This window comes from Pteropus medius, unplaced genomic scaffold, assembly GCF_902729225.1.
Source record: "Pteropus medius unplaced genomic scaffold, Ma_sr-lr_union100, whole genome shotgun sequence".
NCBI classification, from domain to species: domain Eukaryota; kingdom Metazoa; phylum Chordata; class Mammalia; order Chiroptera; family Pteropodidae; genus Pteropus; species Pteropus medius.
Window position 1 is genome coordinate 43,303,298 of NW_024354875.1, and position 14,299 is coordinate 43,317,596.

The 14,299-nt window shown below is 35.5% G+C and overlaps 1 protein-coding gene across 2 annotated transcripts in view; it reads right to left on the bottom strand.

Moving 5' to 3' along the window:
* Window positions 1-3,306: 3,306 nt before the first annotated feature.
* KCNMB2 (potassium calcium-activated channel subfamily M regulatory beta subunit 2) overlaps window positions 3,307-14,299 on the bottom strand; it is a 215,129-nt gene continuing 204,136 nt past the window's right edge. The window contains exon 5 of one of the 2 annotated variants that reach the window (XM_039855413.1): window positions 3,307-5,076. In XM_039855413.1, coding sequence (XP_039711347.1) covers window positions 4,792-5,076 — 285 coding nt within the window. In that variant the 3' untranslated portion in view covers window positions 3,307-4,791. The remainder of the gene's footprint in view (window positions 5,077-14,299) is intronic. The other variant, XM_039855412.1, reaches the window with a different exon arrangement.

Consider the following 14,299-nt stretch of genomic DNA (forward strand, 5'->3'; position numbering starts at 1 on the left):
ACTGCTGGATTTTTAGAGCAACACATAAAAGGCCTGAGTTTTGATGACTTCCCAACTGGTGGAGGCTGGTTAGTCTGGACAGACCTAAGTCAAAGAGATTATTTGTACGTCTGGATGCAAAAGTCACCGTGGTGTTGCGGATAATAGGTGAGGTTGCAGATAGTGGGTAATGCTTCCTGTTGATATCTGTGACAAGATTGCATGGCTCAAGAAGGAAATCATTTTCTTAAATGTTATGATGTGTGAAAAACCTAAGGGGTAGGGAGAACTCATGCTTTATCTCTTCATATGCTCCGTAAGTGAATTTACTCCAAAATAAGCAGTAAATGGGGCAATCAAATCTGTGCTAGTCCAAATGAGTACTTACCAGCCCCCAAAGAATAAGGCCTTTAAGAAAAACATAGAGACATTTTTTAGTCACTGATGAAGAGTAATAGTTCTTTAATTTGATTTTCTGATTCTCAATGTCCTTTTCCCACATATTGTCATTCCTCTTCTTTTAAACTAGTTTTCGTTTCCTCTCATTCCTCTTATTGTGATATGAGTTGCTGCTAAGGGAATCTCTTGTCTCCTGCTGAAACCAAAATATTCTTGCACCTCTCATTGAGTGAAAATTAGAAATTAAAAAAAAAAAATTATGAGATACCTGAGAGAGTCATGGAAAAATTGCAAAGTAAATTCTGTGCGCTGGTTCTTTCTGGTCCTTTACCCTCTTGGTTACACTAGCTTTTCTCCCCATATATGTGGTGTGTTTTCTCCTTCAACCAAAATCTGTGTTCATTTATGCCAGAAGAATTTGTTATGAGTTTGTCCAAGTTGCCTGGAGTTGGTATCTGCTGTTTTGCTTGCCCAGCACACCTTCCTCTCTTCTTTAACACACACTCTCTTCCCTTTGGAGAATTATTTGATCTCCACCTAGTGAGGCTGCAGATAATGTGCCCGCCTCCATCATTACGGGGGTGGGCACAGTAGTGGACAAGAGAATTGGCATTTTTTGAGGACTGATATGAATGCTAGATTTTCCGCCTTTAGCATTTATAGACAGAGATTTTTTGAACATGCAGTTGCTAGGGGTTGTCTTTGCTGCTATGAAAAGTAAGAATGAGAAGAAAATAGCTGAGAGGGAGTGAGAGTGGTGGGGAGAGAAAGAGAGATTGAGACGGATTTTTATGAAGAAAAGTTGTGACTTTTACTTAAAGAAATTTCTGGCACTGCTTGCTAATAATGCTAATAGGTAGTGGGATTGTGTAGAGGACACTACATGCTTCTGCATGGCTTGATATCACACTATGTTGGTAATGAGATATATTCCAATTTACAAGGGCTTGGTGATTAAATTTGTTTCGGAAGAACTTGACTAAAGGAGTTCCAGAATCCCTAATTAAGTGATCATATTTTTTTTGAGAGACTAACTTCTCTTCTTACCTATATGAAACACTTATTCATAAAGTCACTACTGGAATTCACGATTGACATTTGCTTCTAATTCCTTGGCATTGCACTGGAGATTGGTACCCTAGCCAAGCCAAACCCGTAGCACAACTGTAGCAACATTTTGTTAGGAACACATCTGTGCTTCTAAGTAATCTGGTTACTTAGCAGACAACTTAGTCTGGTTGTCATGAAGGTGAATAAGAACGTAATGTATAATTTTAGACAATTTTACCTTTCAGAATGCCAAATCATATTAAGAGGTGGTGGAGGATTAAAATTCACATTGGCATCAGCGTTTAGCTAGCTCATCATTTTAATTCACCCATGAATGTTTAGGATCTAAGGGATATATATATATATACACACATTTTTTAAAAGTTGATATCATTTATGCTACCTTTATAAATTTTCATTTACGTCATAATTCTGGCTTAATGGGTTATTTTCCATGGTCTTATATTCTAAACAAATGGAAGGCTCTTTCCCCACCCCCATTCCATTTCTGTAAAAACAAAATAAGACTAATAGAATAAGCTAGTTACAGGAGTATTGATCTGAATTTGTAAGATTTAGTGGGTAAACATTATAAGGGGGCAGATTTGTAATCAATATCAGGAAACCTTCCTAGCAGTGTCTTATTGACTGGTAACCTACCCCATACCTGGGAGGATTCAAATGGTAACTGTCCCTATCACTAGGTGATCCTTATTAAGGATGTTATAGAAAGGATTTAAGCATTGGTGTGAGTTTGAGCAAAATGACATTTTTGAGCTAGTCTAGCTTCAAGAGACTATATGCTATTAGTGGTTATACTAATACCATTAATACTACTGTTAATAATAATAATTACCATTTCATAGCATCTACTATATGCTATAGTGTTAGGAATTTTACATATACATCCAGTTAAGCCTCATTGCAAGCTTCTGTAGATATTATTCCTACACACTGTTGTGAATTGGAAACCTAACTGTTCTCTATTTTTCTCATATATGTTGTTTTGACACTCTTAGCAAATTAAAAACGCACTCTTAAGAGAAAAGGCAATATTGTATACTTTGCTCTTTCTCCTTCACCCCTATAATCTCTTCCAAACCTCAGCATCCTTCAGTCTAATCTAAAAGATCTCAAAGCCATGGAAGTGGTTATCATAATAGAGGGGGAAGCTAATGGCTGGATATTTCCTCAGCTCTCTGCCATCTTAGTATCTGTGTAACCTTGGGAAATTTACTTAATATCTCTGAATTTTAACATTCTCATGTGTAGGATGGGATAATAACAGAGCTTCCTCCAATTAGGGTTGTTGTAAAGATTTTAGTTAACAAATACAAAGCATTTAAAGCATTGTTATTAGTCCTAGTTCTTCCTTTAACAATGAGCGTTTAATCGTGTATACATTTAAATTACTTGAAGGGACTGTTGCTTTCTTATTCAAGAAAGCAGCAGTTAACTTCTTTTCGGTGTCATTATTTTGAGATATCTCCATTTTTATCTCAGTTGGCAATTTTTAATTAAAAGTCCAGAGGAAAATAAGAAAAATAACTCATCTAGTAATTTCACTTGCATAAGTTTCATCCTTAGATCACTTAAAGAAGACTCAAGGAACATTAAAGATTATAAATTTTTGTCTCTGCTGTCACAAAGATTTCTTTATTGTCTTCAGAATTACAATTTTAAGGTGGAGTAGGAATCAAGTCTTTCACGATATTTTCCAAATATTCATAATATTGTGTGTATGTGTTTGAGTGTTAAAGGAATTTTCTTTATAATCTCTTTAAATACTTTTAAAAATAGTAAGTCATGGGTTTTTGGACTACCATGAGCTTGTCAGCTTAAAATGCAAGAGGTATTCAAACCTTGCTGATGCAGTGTATTTTTAAAAATTTAATTACACATTTGAAGTCTTGATTATACTCTAGGGATTTATTTGCTTATGAAAAGTCAAACTATGAATTACAATATTGCAGAATACTTTCATTTCATCAGATTAGTTTTACCATTCATTCCACAAATATAATTTGTAAAATTTTGCAATACCTAGAAAACTACAAAAAGGTACTTAAGTATAGGTGAGAAAGATAGATGCTTGTCTTCTTCTTTTGATATTGATGTTAAATAAAAGATGCAATGTTTTGTTTAAAACCACTTCCTCATTCCCCCCACCCCAACACAATAAATGAATGGCAATGTGAACAAAAGCTTTCTTTAAATCTGTTATTCAGTTCAAGTGTGTGTTAGGAAAAAAGGTCTATTCTGTGTATAAAATCTAGCAACAAAAAAAAGGCAATTGTAAATAGAAAAATAAAACATGTAGAGGTGACAAATATTCTGTGCACACAGCTTTAAAATCCCGATAGGGAACAAATGTTAGAAAGAGAGAGGTTGCACACTCATTAACTTACATAAATTCCCAAAGAGCAATATTCCAACATGTTAATTTGCCACAACAGATTTACCCATTGAAATCATTTCACTTGTCTTGACTAACAAGTAGGATCTTAATTTTACCATCTGATAATTCAATTGAAATAGAATAAAGATTTTCACACAAATATCTTAGTAACATAGACTTTCCTAGATTGTAATGGAGTTATCACTCAACATTCATTCAGTTCACAGGTAATGAAACTCCTCGTAAGTGTCATCTCCTCACACAGTAGCAGGGTCTTACATGGAAAGGGGCTCTATTCATTTTCTTTTTAAATCACAGGAAAAGATTATAGAATTGGTTAATGAAAACAGCTTATCTTTTGGGAAATCAGTTAAAAATATAAAATTATGAATAAAAAATAATAAAAGAAAAATAGCTGGTTGGGATTCCCCCCTTCTTTACAGTGATATGGTAAAAATACAAGGAGAATGTATTAACATCTTTTAGTTAGGAAATCTGGTCTCTTCACTTGCTATGGGGCTCAGTTGAGAGTGAAAAGAAAAAAATGTTTTTGGCTGTAGCTTTGGTAAACGATGAATAATGAAAAGTACTGTAGAAATGTCTTCAAGAGATCTGACAACTCAGAACACAGACCTCATCACATTGATATTGTCTACATTCCTCCACAAAGCTTGGCAAATGAATAACTGAGCCCTATTTTGGCGGAACGAGAGAAGGAAGTACTAGTTCCAGCATCAAAACAAGATTATGAAAACAACCAACTGACACAAAACAGTTATTTCTTCTCCTGAATAATAAAGACATCATGTTTGCATATAGAACAGCTTTTGCATTATTGCTCTACGTATAAGAATATATTAAGGAACTCATAACAGAATGCACATTACAAACTTAAGGTTCTTTGGTGAAGAAAGAAAGAAAACAGTATTTGAGCTTTAAAGAAAATGATCTCATCCATTTTGCTTTTATCTATTGATCCGTTGGATTCTCTCACAGAGCAGGGAGAGGTACTGTGTGAGTTTTACCATGGCAACGATTGCCACGCCCCCAGCCATCATACATGTTGGCCAGAAGAGTGAATGAAACAGCACGTTGGAACTGTAGAGTTTGGTTAGGATGACGCTTTTCTGGTTTCCTTCTGGGTCAGAATAGCAGGAGAAGTGTTGGTACTTCCTGAAGTTTTCCATGACAACATTCACCAGGGACATGGATTCTTCAAAATTTTTTCCACACTTAGGTATATAGGAGCACTGTGGAAAATGACATAGATTGTTAATAGAAGTTGCTCTTGTCTGTGTGTGCGTGTGTGTGTCTAGGAGGGGATGGGATATTGAGACCAACTTGATCTGTGAAATAACTATGATGGTTATTCTTTTTCATATTCAAACTTGTGTCTCCAGAAACTCTAAGAACTCACACATTGATTAAAATAGTGTTTTCGGTATCTGAACCAAGATGTACTTTGATAGCTCTTTCATAAAAGTTTAAATATTGGTTAAAATTGAATAACTTCAATGGATTCTTTTTTGCTGTAGGTAAGCATAGTGGGTTCTAATTATCCCCTTTTATTTAATATTTATCTATCTATTTATTTATTTTTACAGTAAAAAGAAAAGCTTTATTAGAAGAGAAAGTACACTTCCAGATGTGGAAGCAGGCCTGAGCAAGAGAAGCGTGGCTCAAAGGCCAAATTATTCCCTTTTAAACACACTCTTCCATGGAATCAGAGTATCGACCTTTCTGTTTTTGTCTGTCTACAACCGTCCACGTAACATCAAAAGCTACCAGTTCTCTCAAGGAAAGTAGTTTCTCATCTTTTTGGCTTGGCTTAATTTATTTAGCTAAGTTACCTTGGTCATCTTGTGACTGTAATAAAAACAAACAAACAAACAAACAAACAGTAATACTCCTGGTGAGTTGCTGAAAAAAAAATCTTGAAAAGTATGAAGATATTAAATAAAGAGCTATGATGAATAGTTCATGCCCAGTTGCATAACAAAGCAACTCTCTCCATAAATGAAGGAAAATTAAAATAGTACCAAATCAGTTTACTCTTCTACCAGCACCCATCTGAAAACAGAATTTTCCCTTTGATCTACCTCTCTTATATTTCTTGCTATATCTCTTCCATGTCTCTCCTTTCTTCCTTTCTACACACTTATATCCTTCAATTTCTTTCTTTGTTTCTTTCTTCTTCTCTGCCCTGCCCTCTCTCATTACCCCAATTTATATTTTTCCCTCTATTCCCTCTTCCTGTCCTCCTTTCTTCTTCTGCTCTCTCTCTCTCTTCTCTGAATACAAATGGAATTAAATAGCTTCATAGTTAAAAAAATACTTATTAGATATATTTTTGAACATTTTTCCTAATTATAAAGCAGTTTCTGAGAAGATGAAATCTCTGTGATTCTCTTTTCTTGATCTGTAAATGGATAATGCCAAAACTGATATAACAACGAATCTAACTTTTCAAAAAGTTAGGGAAAAAGTGATTTAGTCACTTTTCTGGAGATGTGCAGATCCCTGATTAACTCTTTCCCCTCTCTATGGTAAGGTGAGTCCCAACTGAAAAAAAAAAATCCCCGTCTCTTGTTATATACACTATCAAATGATTAATTTAATTGATTTATCTGAATTAAATTAGTTTGTGACAAGATCACTGCTAATCTATAGAGTGTTTTAGTGTGATTTAGAAAACTCTTTCCTCTCTTAAAAACTAATTTCTATTGAAAAATTATCATAATACATTGATTTTATGAAAAAACACATTTTATGCTACTATCAATTTATTAGTTATGATTATAAATATTCACCTCTATGACTTTTACAATGTGACTGATACTCCTAGGATTGTGCAGTGCACAACTCAAATGACTGTATGCAATGATGTAGATGAGGTGGGCTGTTGGTGAACTTTGAGGTACACTGATGGGAGCTTTGGGGTAGGACCTGGAGTTGCAGAACAATTTGACTTGTAGATTTCACAGGAGGAAACTATAAAAGAAATGGAATGGGTTCTGCTAATAGAGTATGTTTGGATTACTCTTTCCCTTGACTTTATTAGTGGGTATACTGGCATCTTGCTTTGTTTGCTGTGCTGTCATCATTGGATTATTTGACTATAAACAGCAGGAAGATTCTTTGATTAGTTAAGAATGGAGAATGAGCATGCTGGCATTTATCATACACTAGGCTTAAGGTAATGTTCTCATAGCAAGGAATGGTTGACACCTTTCAAATTTAATTATCTAAGTATAAATGTAAGTACGCTCATAATGTGAGTACAGCAGAGAGCTGGTACTAGCAGAACATTAAGGGTTTGGAGGTATCTCTAACAAAGCACAATTTCTCGGAGTTATGACTTAGTTCAAAATTGGCCTATAACTCCATGAAGCAAATTTTCTACCAGTTGGATGCCTTCTGGATCAAAAGGGTTTTAGGCAGTAAGGGGCTATATATTTTTTTCCTTCTTCAATGTTGCCAAGATCATGTCTATAAAAATTTTTGGATGTTTTTTTGAAGAAAAAGATTTGAAAAAAAAAAAAATCACAGACAAGCCATTTGTGGTTGGATTCAAACAGAGCCAATTTAGATTAGGAGTGTATCAGGCTTCCATATATTTTTGAGCCAGGATAGTTTATAGTAGTGGTTTCAGTGGTTAATGGTACTAAGTTATTGAAATCATCTCAGTAAAAATAGCATTTTATTAAACTTGAAGTTTTTTCTTTTTTTACGCTCTTGTGATTTGATGTGGCTTTAAATGTTTTTTCAAGAAACGTTTGTCAGCCAAATGAGAATAATTCTGTCACTATGAAAGATTCTTCCAAATAAAATGAGATATAAATTACTTTGAGACTGTCTAACAAAGCTGTAAAACAGGAGCTGCTTATTATAGTTTCAAGCTATCATGGTCTCAAATATGCACATTTGGCCTGGCCAGATGAGGCATGTTCCGTACATGGTCAGACTTGGGTCCCGAGGGCCAGTGACACTTGGTACCTGCAACACCATGTTGCTAGTAGAAAAAAGATTCTTCTGCCTTAGTGTTTTTAGCTTTTCCGAACCTTGCCATCTGCCATCTTTCAACACACATAAACTGGCTCCCACTAGGTTGGGACTGATCCCTGAAAACTCTGTCCTATGTCAACCATTCTTTTACTTTTCTTACTGATGGATCCTTCTCTTGTGAAGTGGTCTAAGGAGCCTCTGACTTGTGTTCATATATGTTACCGTGCTTCTATAAGCACGTTACTTGGCTTGTCAGAATCAACGTCTTTATATCATGGGGTTAATAGAGCCTTCGTGGCAGGGTACGTGCGAGGGTTAAATGATAAATATGCCTAAAGCCTCAATACATTTTCTTTAATATTTTCCTATTGGAATATCACAGTTGGCCACATAATCTCCTAAAGTCTTTGAGTGCCACATACTAAACTGAAAATTCTAAGGAGGGCAAGGTGACTAGCTACGTGGGTTTTATTGAAGGAGTCTAGTTTGGTGGCTCTTGTCTCATATTCCTTTTGTGTCCGAGGAGATTTGACATGCTGAATCCTATATTCGAATTCTAGGTTTCTGTTTCTGTGGCTCAAACTGTAGTCATGTGTATGTTTCTGAGGCTGGTATGAATTTGGGGTGAAGATTTAGTGATCTTATGATTTCATCATGTGCTTGAAGGATAAATCGATGTGTTTGGTTTAGAATACAAAGAATGCATTTCAACAAATGGAAACTTTACTAAGTGAGCTACAATTTGTTGGAAAAATGTTATGTAGATTAAGAAGATAAAAATCCCATCATTTTTAGATCATTCTTTTTTTAGTAGGAGGTGTGGGGTAGGAAAGGCTTAACTTTTAGACTCTGCATGATATATGACACAAAGGAACATCTGAATAATAATTTTATATATATAAGACACTTAAGTACTAATCAAAATATGTTAATATTTTTACCATGGCTATTGGTCATTCTTTCTTTTGTACCTTATCTGCATGAATATATAGACCTAGCAAACCTCTGAGACAGCCATTCAGCAGAATATTTAGACTCACATCTCTCTTCTTAATCTGTATTTTATTAATAAATCTTTCTGCTTACCCAAATCCCTTAAATTCTCCTTAGTACTGAAGACCACAGAGATGGCCCTAACACATGACCTTTCCTCTCTCAGCTGAAGAAACCCCGGTGCTGTCAACTTCTCCAGACTGTCCTTTCCCTTCCGTGGCAAAGAAGAGCCAGCAACGGTATCTTCTCTTCACTTCTGTGGAAAGCGACTAAAAGATTTTTTTCTAGGCTCACTTCCAGAATCTTTTACATTAATAGAATCATTTTTACTCTCATGATGGACAGAAATTTTGAGAAACTACCTGATGGGCTTTGCTTAGACATGCTTTGCCAGGCCTGTGTGAAGCAAAAAGTGACAGGCCTTCGCCCTGAAAATAAAAGGTGTGGGGAGAAGTGAGGGCAATGCGAAGAAGGTGTTTGACTGAATAACCTCACTGGTTAGCCTGCTTTTCCTTGTGATGGTAGGAAGGGAGCTTTCAATTCTCAGGGTCACCTCAGGGGAAAGGTTCATTCTTCATTTGTTCTTTTATGAAAAAGGAAAGTGTCTAATTTCAGAGAAGGGTTAGAAATTTAATGAAATCACTGTTTATTGAATGTCTCTAATGTGCCAGGTAACGTGCTTGATGTGGGTGTCAATATAAGAGAGATTATTAGAGAGAAACAGGAAGAGAATATGAAACAAGGTGGGAGGGGTAGGGGGAGGGATGATAAAATGGGACCAGGAATGAGGCTAAGGGGCTTTCAGTGAAGAGTATAACCTTCCCAAAGGTGAGCCACACACTTGCTCCTAAACCTCTTTAGTAGCCAGGATGTCCTAGTCCACAAGGTCTATGAGATAAAACCAAAAACATAAATAAAAACATTGCTCATGTGAAACAAATGTTCTTGGTTCCAAAGTCAAATGGAACCTTTTCTAGTGTCTTCAAACCATGAGTATTTTGTACATGTTTATTAAACATGTACAACATGCCAGACTTTGTGTTTTGTGCCAGAGAAGAAAACATGTTTTATATTCAAAGAATGTAGAGGTTAATGGGTGGCAGCCCTGGATTGCTCTGGCCCACAGTATATTTGAACTTTTGAGTTCTTTGAATATTAGCAATGGACAGAGGATCTGAGAAGGTAAATTGGGACTCTACGTTCTTTCCCTTTTGAGACTTCCTGCTCCTTATCATCACTTAAAAAAATAGTGAATCTCACAAAATTTAGTTTACACTTGTTTAATTTTCACTTCTAGTGTCTCCTTGATTTGGCAAGGGGGACTGTTTGAAGTGTTTGGTAGAGGAACGGAAAACAGTATTCACACTCTGCCATGTACTACGGTTTCTTTTAGTTTGAGACAAGTTCCTCCCAAGAGAGGTTTTCTGTTTTTGTGTTTTCCAGAGCTTTCATGTTTATTGTAGCATTTCTGCTTGATTTGAAATAGACTTGGGAAATCTACTAATGAAATAGTAGCCCTCTGAAGCCTTAAGATTAGTCAATACCCAGAATAGCTTAACCCATGAAGCTCCCAGGCCCATGATGTAGCCAATTTGGCCTAGAGTAAGTCAGATCTCTAATCTGACCTTGACATTCACCATGGTTCTCTTTCTCGGCAATTGGGGAGGAATAGGTTCCTTCCCAATGTTTTTCTTCTTGATGCTCAGTGCAAGCTTCTTTCAGGCACATTCCTCCTTTTATTTATGCACAAAGGTATCCTTAGCTGTCCCAGAATTCAATTTGGGTGAACAATGACTAAACTTTGTTAATAACAAAAGCATTCCTGAATCTATGGTTCATAGGCAGTTTCAACAAATGTCTAATAAATATCCTTAAAACTAAGTTCCTAATTATTGGGATGTCTTATGTCACATTTCTGGGCATGATCCTCCCTACCTCCTTTCTATCTGTTTAATATTTGCCCTATGTAAACTAGTGCTGAATATACAACCCTAACCTTTCCTATGTGTCAGTGATAATTCTGTTCTTTGCTCATAACCTTTTACTTGATCCTGAGTATCTCTTGGAATAAGATGGAACACATGGATTCTTACCTGTTCATTAAAATATACCATCATACCATCATAAAGATAAATATTTCATGGAATTTAGATTTTTCAGAGCTCTTATCTTTATTCTCTCTAGAGAACACTCTAATGTTTTTCTTTTTAAGAGATAACATGATGAGGTAAAGACACTTAGATTTTAATTTAAACCTAGTTAGTGAATATATGACTTTGGGAAAATTATTTTATTTCTGAGCTCAGCTTCATTATTGTGAAGCCGAGATAATAGTTTTACCTCATACTTGGGATTTCTACTGTAATTAAGTGAGTTCATGTAAAATATTTTGTATTACACTGTGAGCTCTCGATAAAATTTGACTATTATTACTTTAGTAGTAGGGTTTTAATAGGATTAAATGAGATGATTTTTTATAAAGTTCTTAGCATAGTGCTGAGCACATAGTTCATCGTAGACACTTAATAAATGTTGGGTCCCTGCTATTTCTCATTTAGATTACCGACTTCACTTCAGTTTTTCCCCTTTCCCCTTTGCCCTACCAGTGCTGTGCAGAGGAACTCAAAGAGTACATCTTTCCTTAGAATTCTGGGATCTCACAGCACCCAAAGTCAAAGCTAAATAAAATCTAGAGCAGTGGTTTGGCACAGTCTGGAGACATTTTTAGTTGTCACACCTGGAGGGAGGAGGGTGCTAGATATCTAGTGAGTAGAGGCCAGGGATGCTGCTAAACATCTACCATGTACAGGACAGGCCCCTAGCAACATTCACAGACAACAAAGATTTATCCCACCTGCAAAATTAGTAGTGTTGAGATTGAGAGACCCTGTTGTAGATATGTATGGTCTCAGGATTTAGGAAACCCAGAAGCCTTCAGAATGGGTGACAAACTGAGGAGTGATGCTGAATTTGGAGTTGTAAATAACTAGTTAATTTATAGAATTTAACATCTATCAAAAATAACTACTGTCTCCTTGACAGTTATATATAAAATACCATATATTTGATATTATACCACATACTAAGAAAATGGATATATTTTCTTATTTTGCACCAAAATTCATTTTAAATTTACCCTTAAACCAGATGGATATGTTTTGAGAATCTCTGGTGGATAGAGAGGTTTTAATACTTAGCTACTGTTTATGATTCTAATAACAACCTTGTGACCAGGGGAGGCAGGGACCCTTGAGCCTGCTTGCAGTTCCTAGAGACTGTTAGCCAATTGCTTTACAAGGACATGCCAGCTTATCAGCTTAAGCAGCTTTAGCTATAATGTTGACAAGAGGCTGGGCACTGGGTTTACAATCTGAAGAAAAGGAATATATGAGAGAATGTAAAAATTTAAAAATAAAATCCTTTTGCATATTTTCTACAAAGATTCAGACAACTTGGTTGATATTCTTTGCCTGTTATCGTCTCAGATAAAACATTGTCAGTAGTGCCTTATACATCTCAATAAAACTATGCCTTTTTTTTTTTTTGGTAACTAGGAAGAAGGCTATTATTTTTGGCAAACTTGGGAGAGGATAACAGGAAGCATAAGAGTAAATTTCCCCCCCAGGAATATCCTGAATGATAGATTAAGATCATGGTTTAATGGTCTCAGGGCAGAGGACAGCTATCCAGAGAGTGAAGAACTACCAGGTCAGGAAGGTGAGCCAGTGTTTGGTGCCATATTTCCCCTGGGAGCATTGCTGATTCTAGAGGAGGCCTGAGATCCTAGAAGGCTGATGGATATTTTTTGACAGCCTTACAGAGCTAAGGGCAGGAATTTTCATTGAAGGCCTATCAAATTAGGGCGCTGATGACCCATATTCACTTTGCGTTGGGACTCTTAAGGGCTGTACTATAGGAATAATGGGAAACCTGAAGAAAACAGGTCCTCATAAGGACTTCAGTTCAGACTTGAATATTTTAATTTATGAAGTCATAATAAGGTGATTATGATTGGCTGGTGCACCCAAAGGCCTGGCAGGAGCAAGTGGAAAATTTTTTGGAAATATGATTTCATCCTAGGATTAAACTTATTTTCATAATTAATTTTGCAAATATGATGTCTGAAACCTAATAAAAATTTACCAGACATTACATGACAACGCGAAAACAAATAAGAAGAAAAGAATAGGAGCTTCAGATATTGAAGTCATTAAAATGAACTTTAAAATAACTATAATATTATTATTTTTTGTGTTGGAGGATTTAAAAGGCAAGAATTAGAATACTGTAGAAAACTAGAATTATAAAATAAGACCCAAATGGTTATTTTAGAAATGAAAAAGACAGTAAGAGAAATTAAGCAGTCAAGTAATGTGTTAGATTTATTAGAATTAATGAAAGAGTTGTGAATTAGAAGACAGGTCAATATCCAGAATGAAGCAGGAAGGAACTAAAAGAGAGAAAATACAAAAGAAAATAAGACGCACAGGGGATAAAATGAGAAAACCCAACATATGGTCAACTGGAGTCCAAGGAGGAGAAATGAGAGGGAATAAGAACAGAGATAGTATTTGATGTTATAACGACTGAGAACTTTCTAAAATTGACAAAGAACATCAAGGAATAGGGAGAGAAGCCCTGGGAACACTAAGCAGGGTCAATAAAAATAAATGTGCACTTTGGCACAGAATAGTTTAACAAAAAAGGCACTCGACAACTTTAGTCATCAGAACCACAAGGAAATATCACCATATTAGTTAAAATTAAAATTACAGAATACTAAGTATTGATGAGGATTTGGAGCAATAAAAACTCTCATACAGGGTTGTTGAGAGTGCAAACTGGTGCAGGCACTTTGGAAAATCATTTGGCATTATCTCCTAAACTTTAAGATAAATATACCCTATGAATTAGCTATTCCATTCCCAGGTTTATAGCCAATAGAAATGTGTGTACTTGTGTACCAAGAGACATGTATGAAAATATTCATGGCAGAATTGTTTGTAATAGTCCCAAACTGTAGAGAACTTGAGATGTCCATCAACATTAGAATAAAAAAATAAATTGGCATGTTCATACAATGGGATATGATACATTAACTCTAAAAAACAGTGTTGTGCAAAGGAAGCCAGTTACAAATATTCTGTATGATTCCATTTATAATAATGGTTAAAAACCAGGCAATGCTAAAATATAGTATTTAAGAATATAAGCTTAGGTGATAAAACTTTAAAGAAAAATAAGAAAGTAATTGCCACGATAGGATAGTTGTTATCTTTGGCAGAGGGCAGAGCCTTTAGTTATTGGGAGAAGGCATGAAGGGTGTTTTTGTGGTGCAGGAAATGTTTTATTTCTTTACCCTCATGTGGTTACATGAAGAATCTCTGTAATAAATCCTTAAGCTGTATTCTTTCATTTCCTGCATGTTTTTGTATGTGTGTTATAATTCACAGTTAAAAACAAGGTAATGGGGCA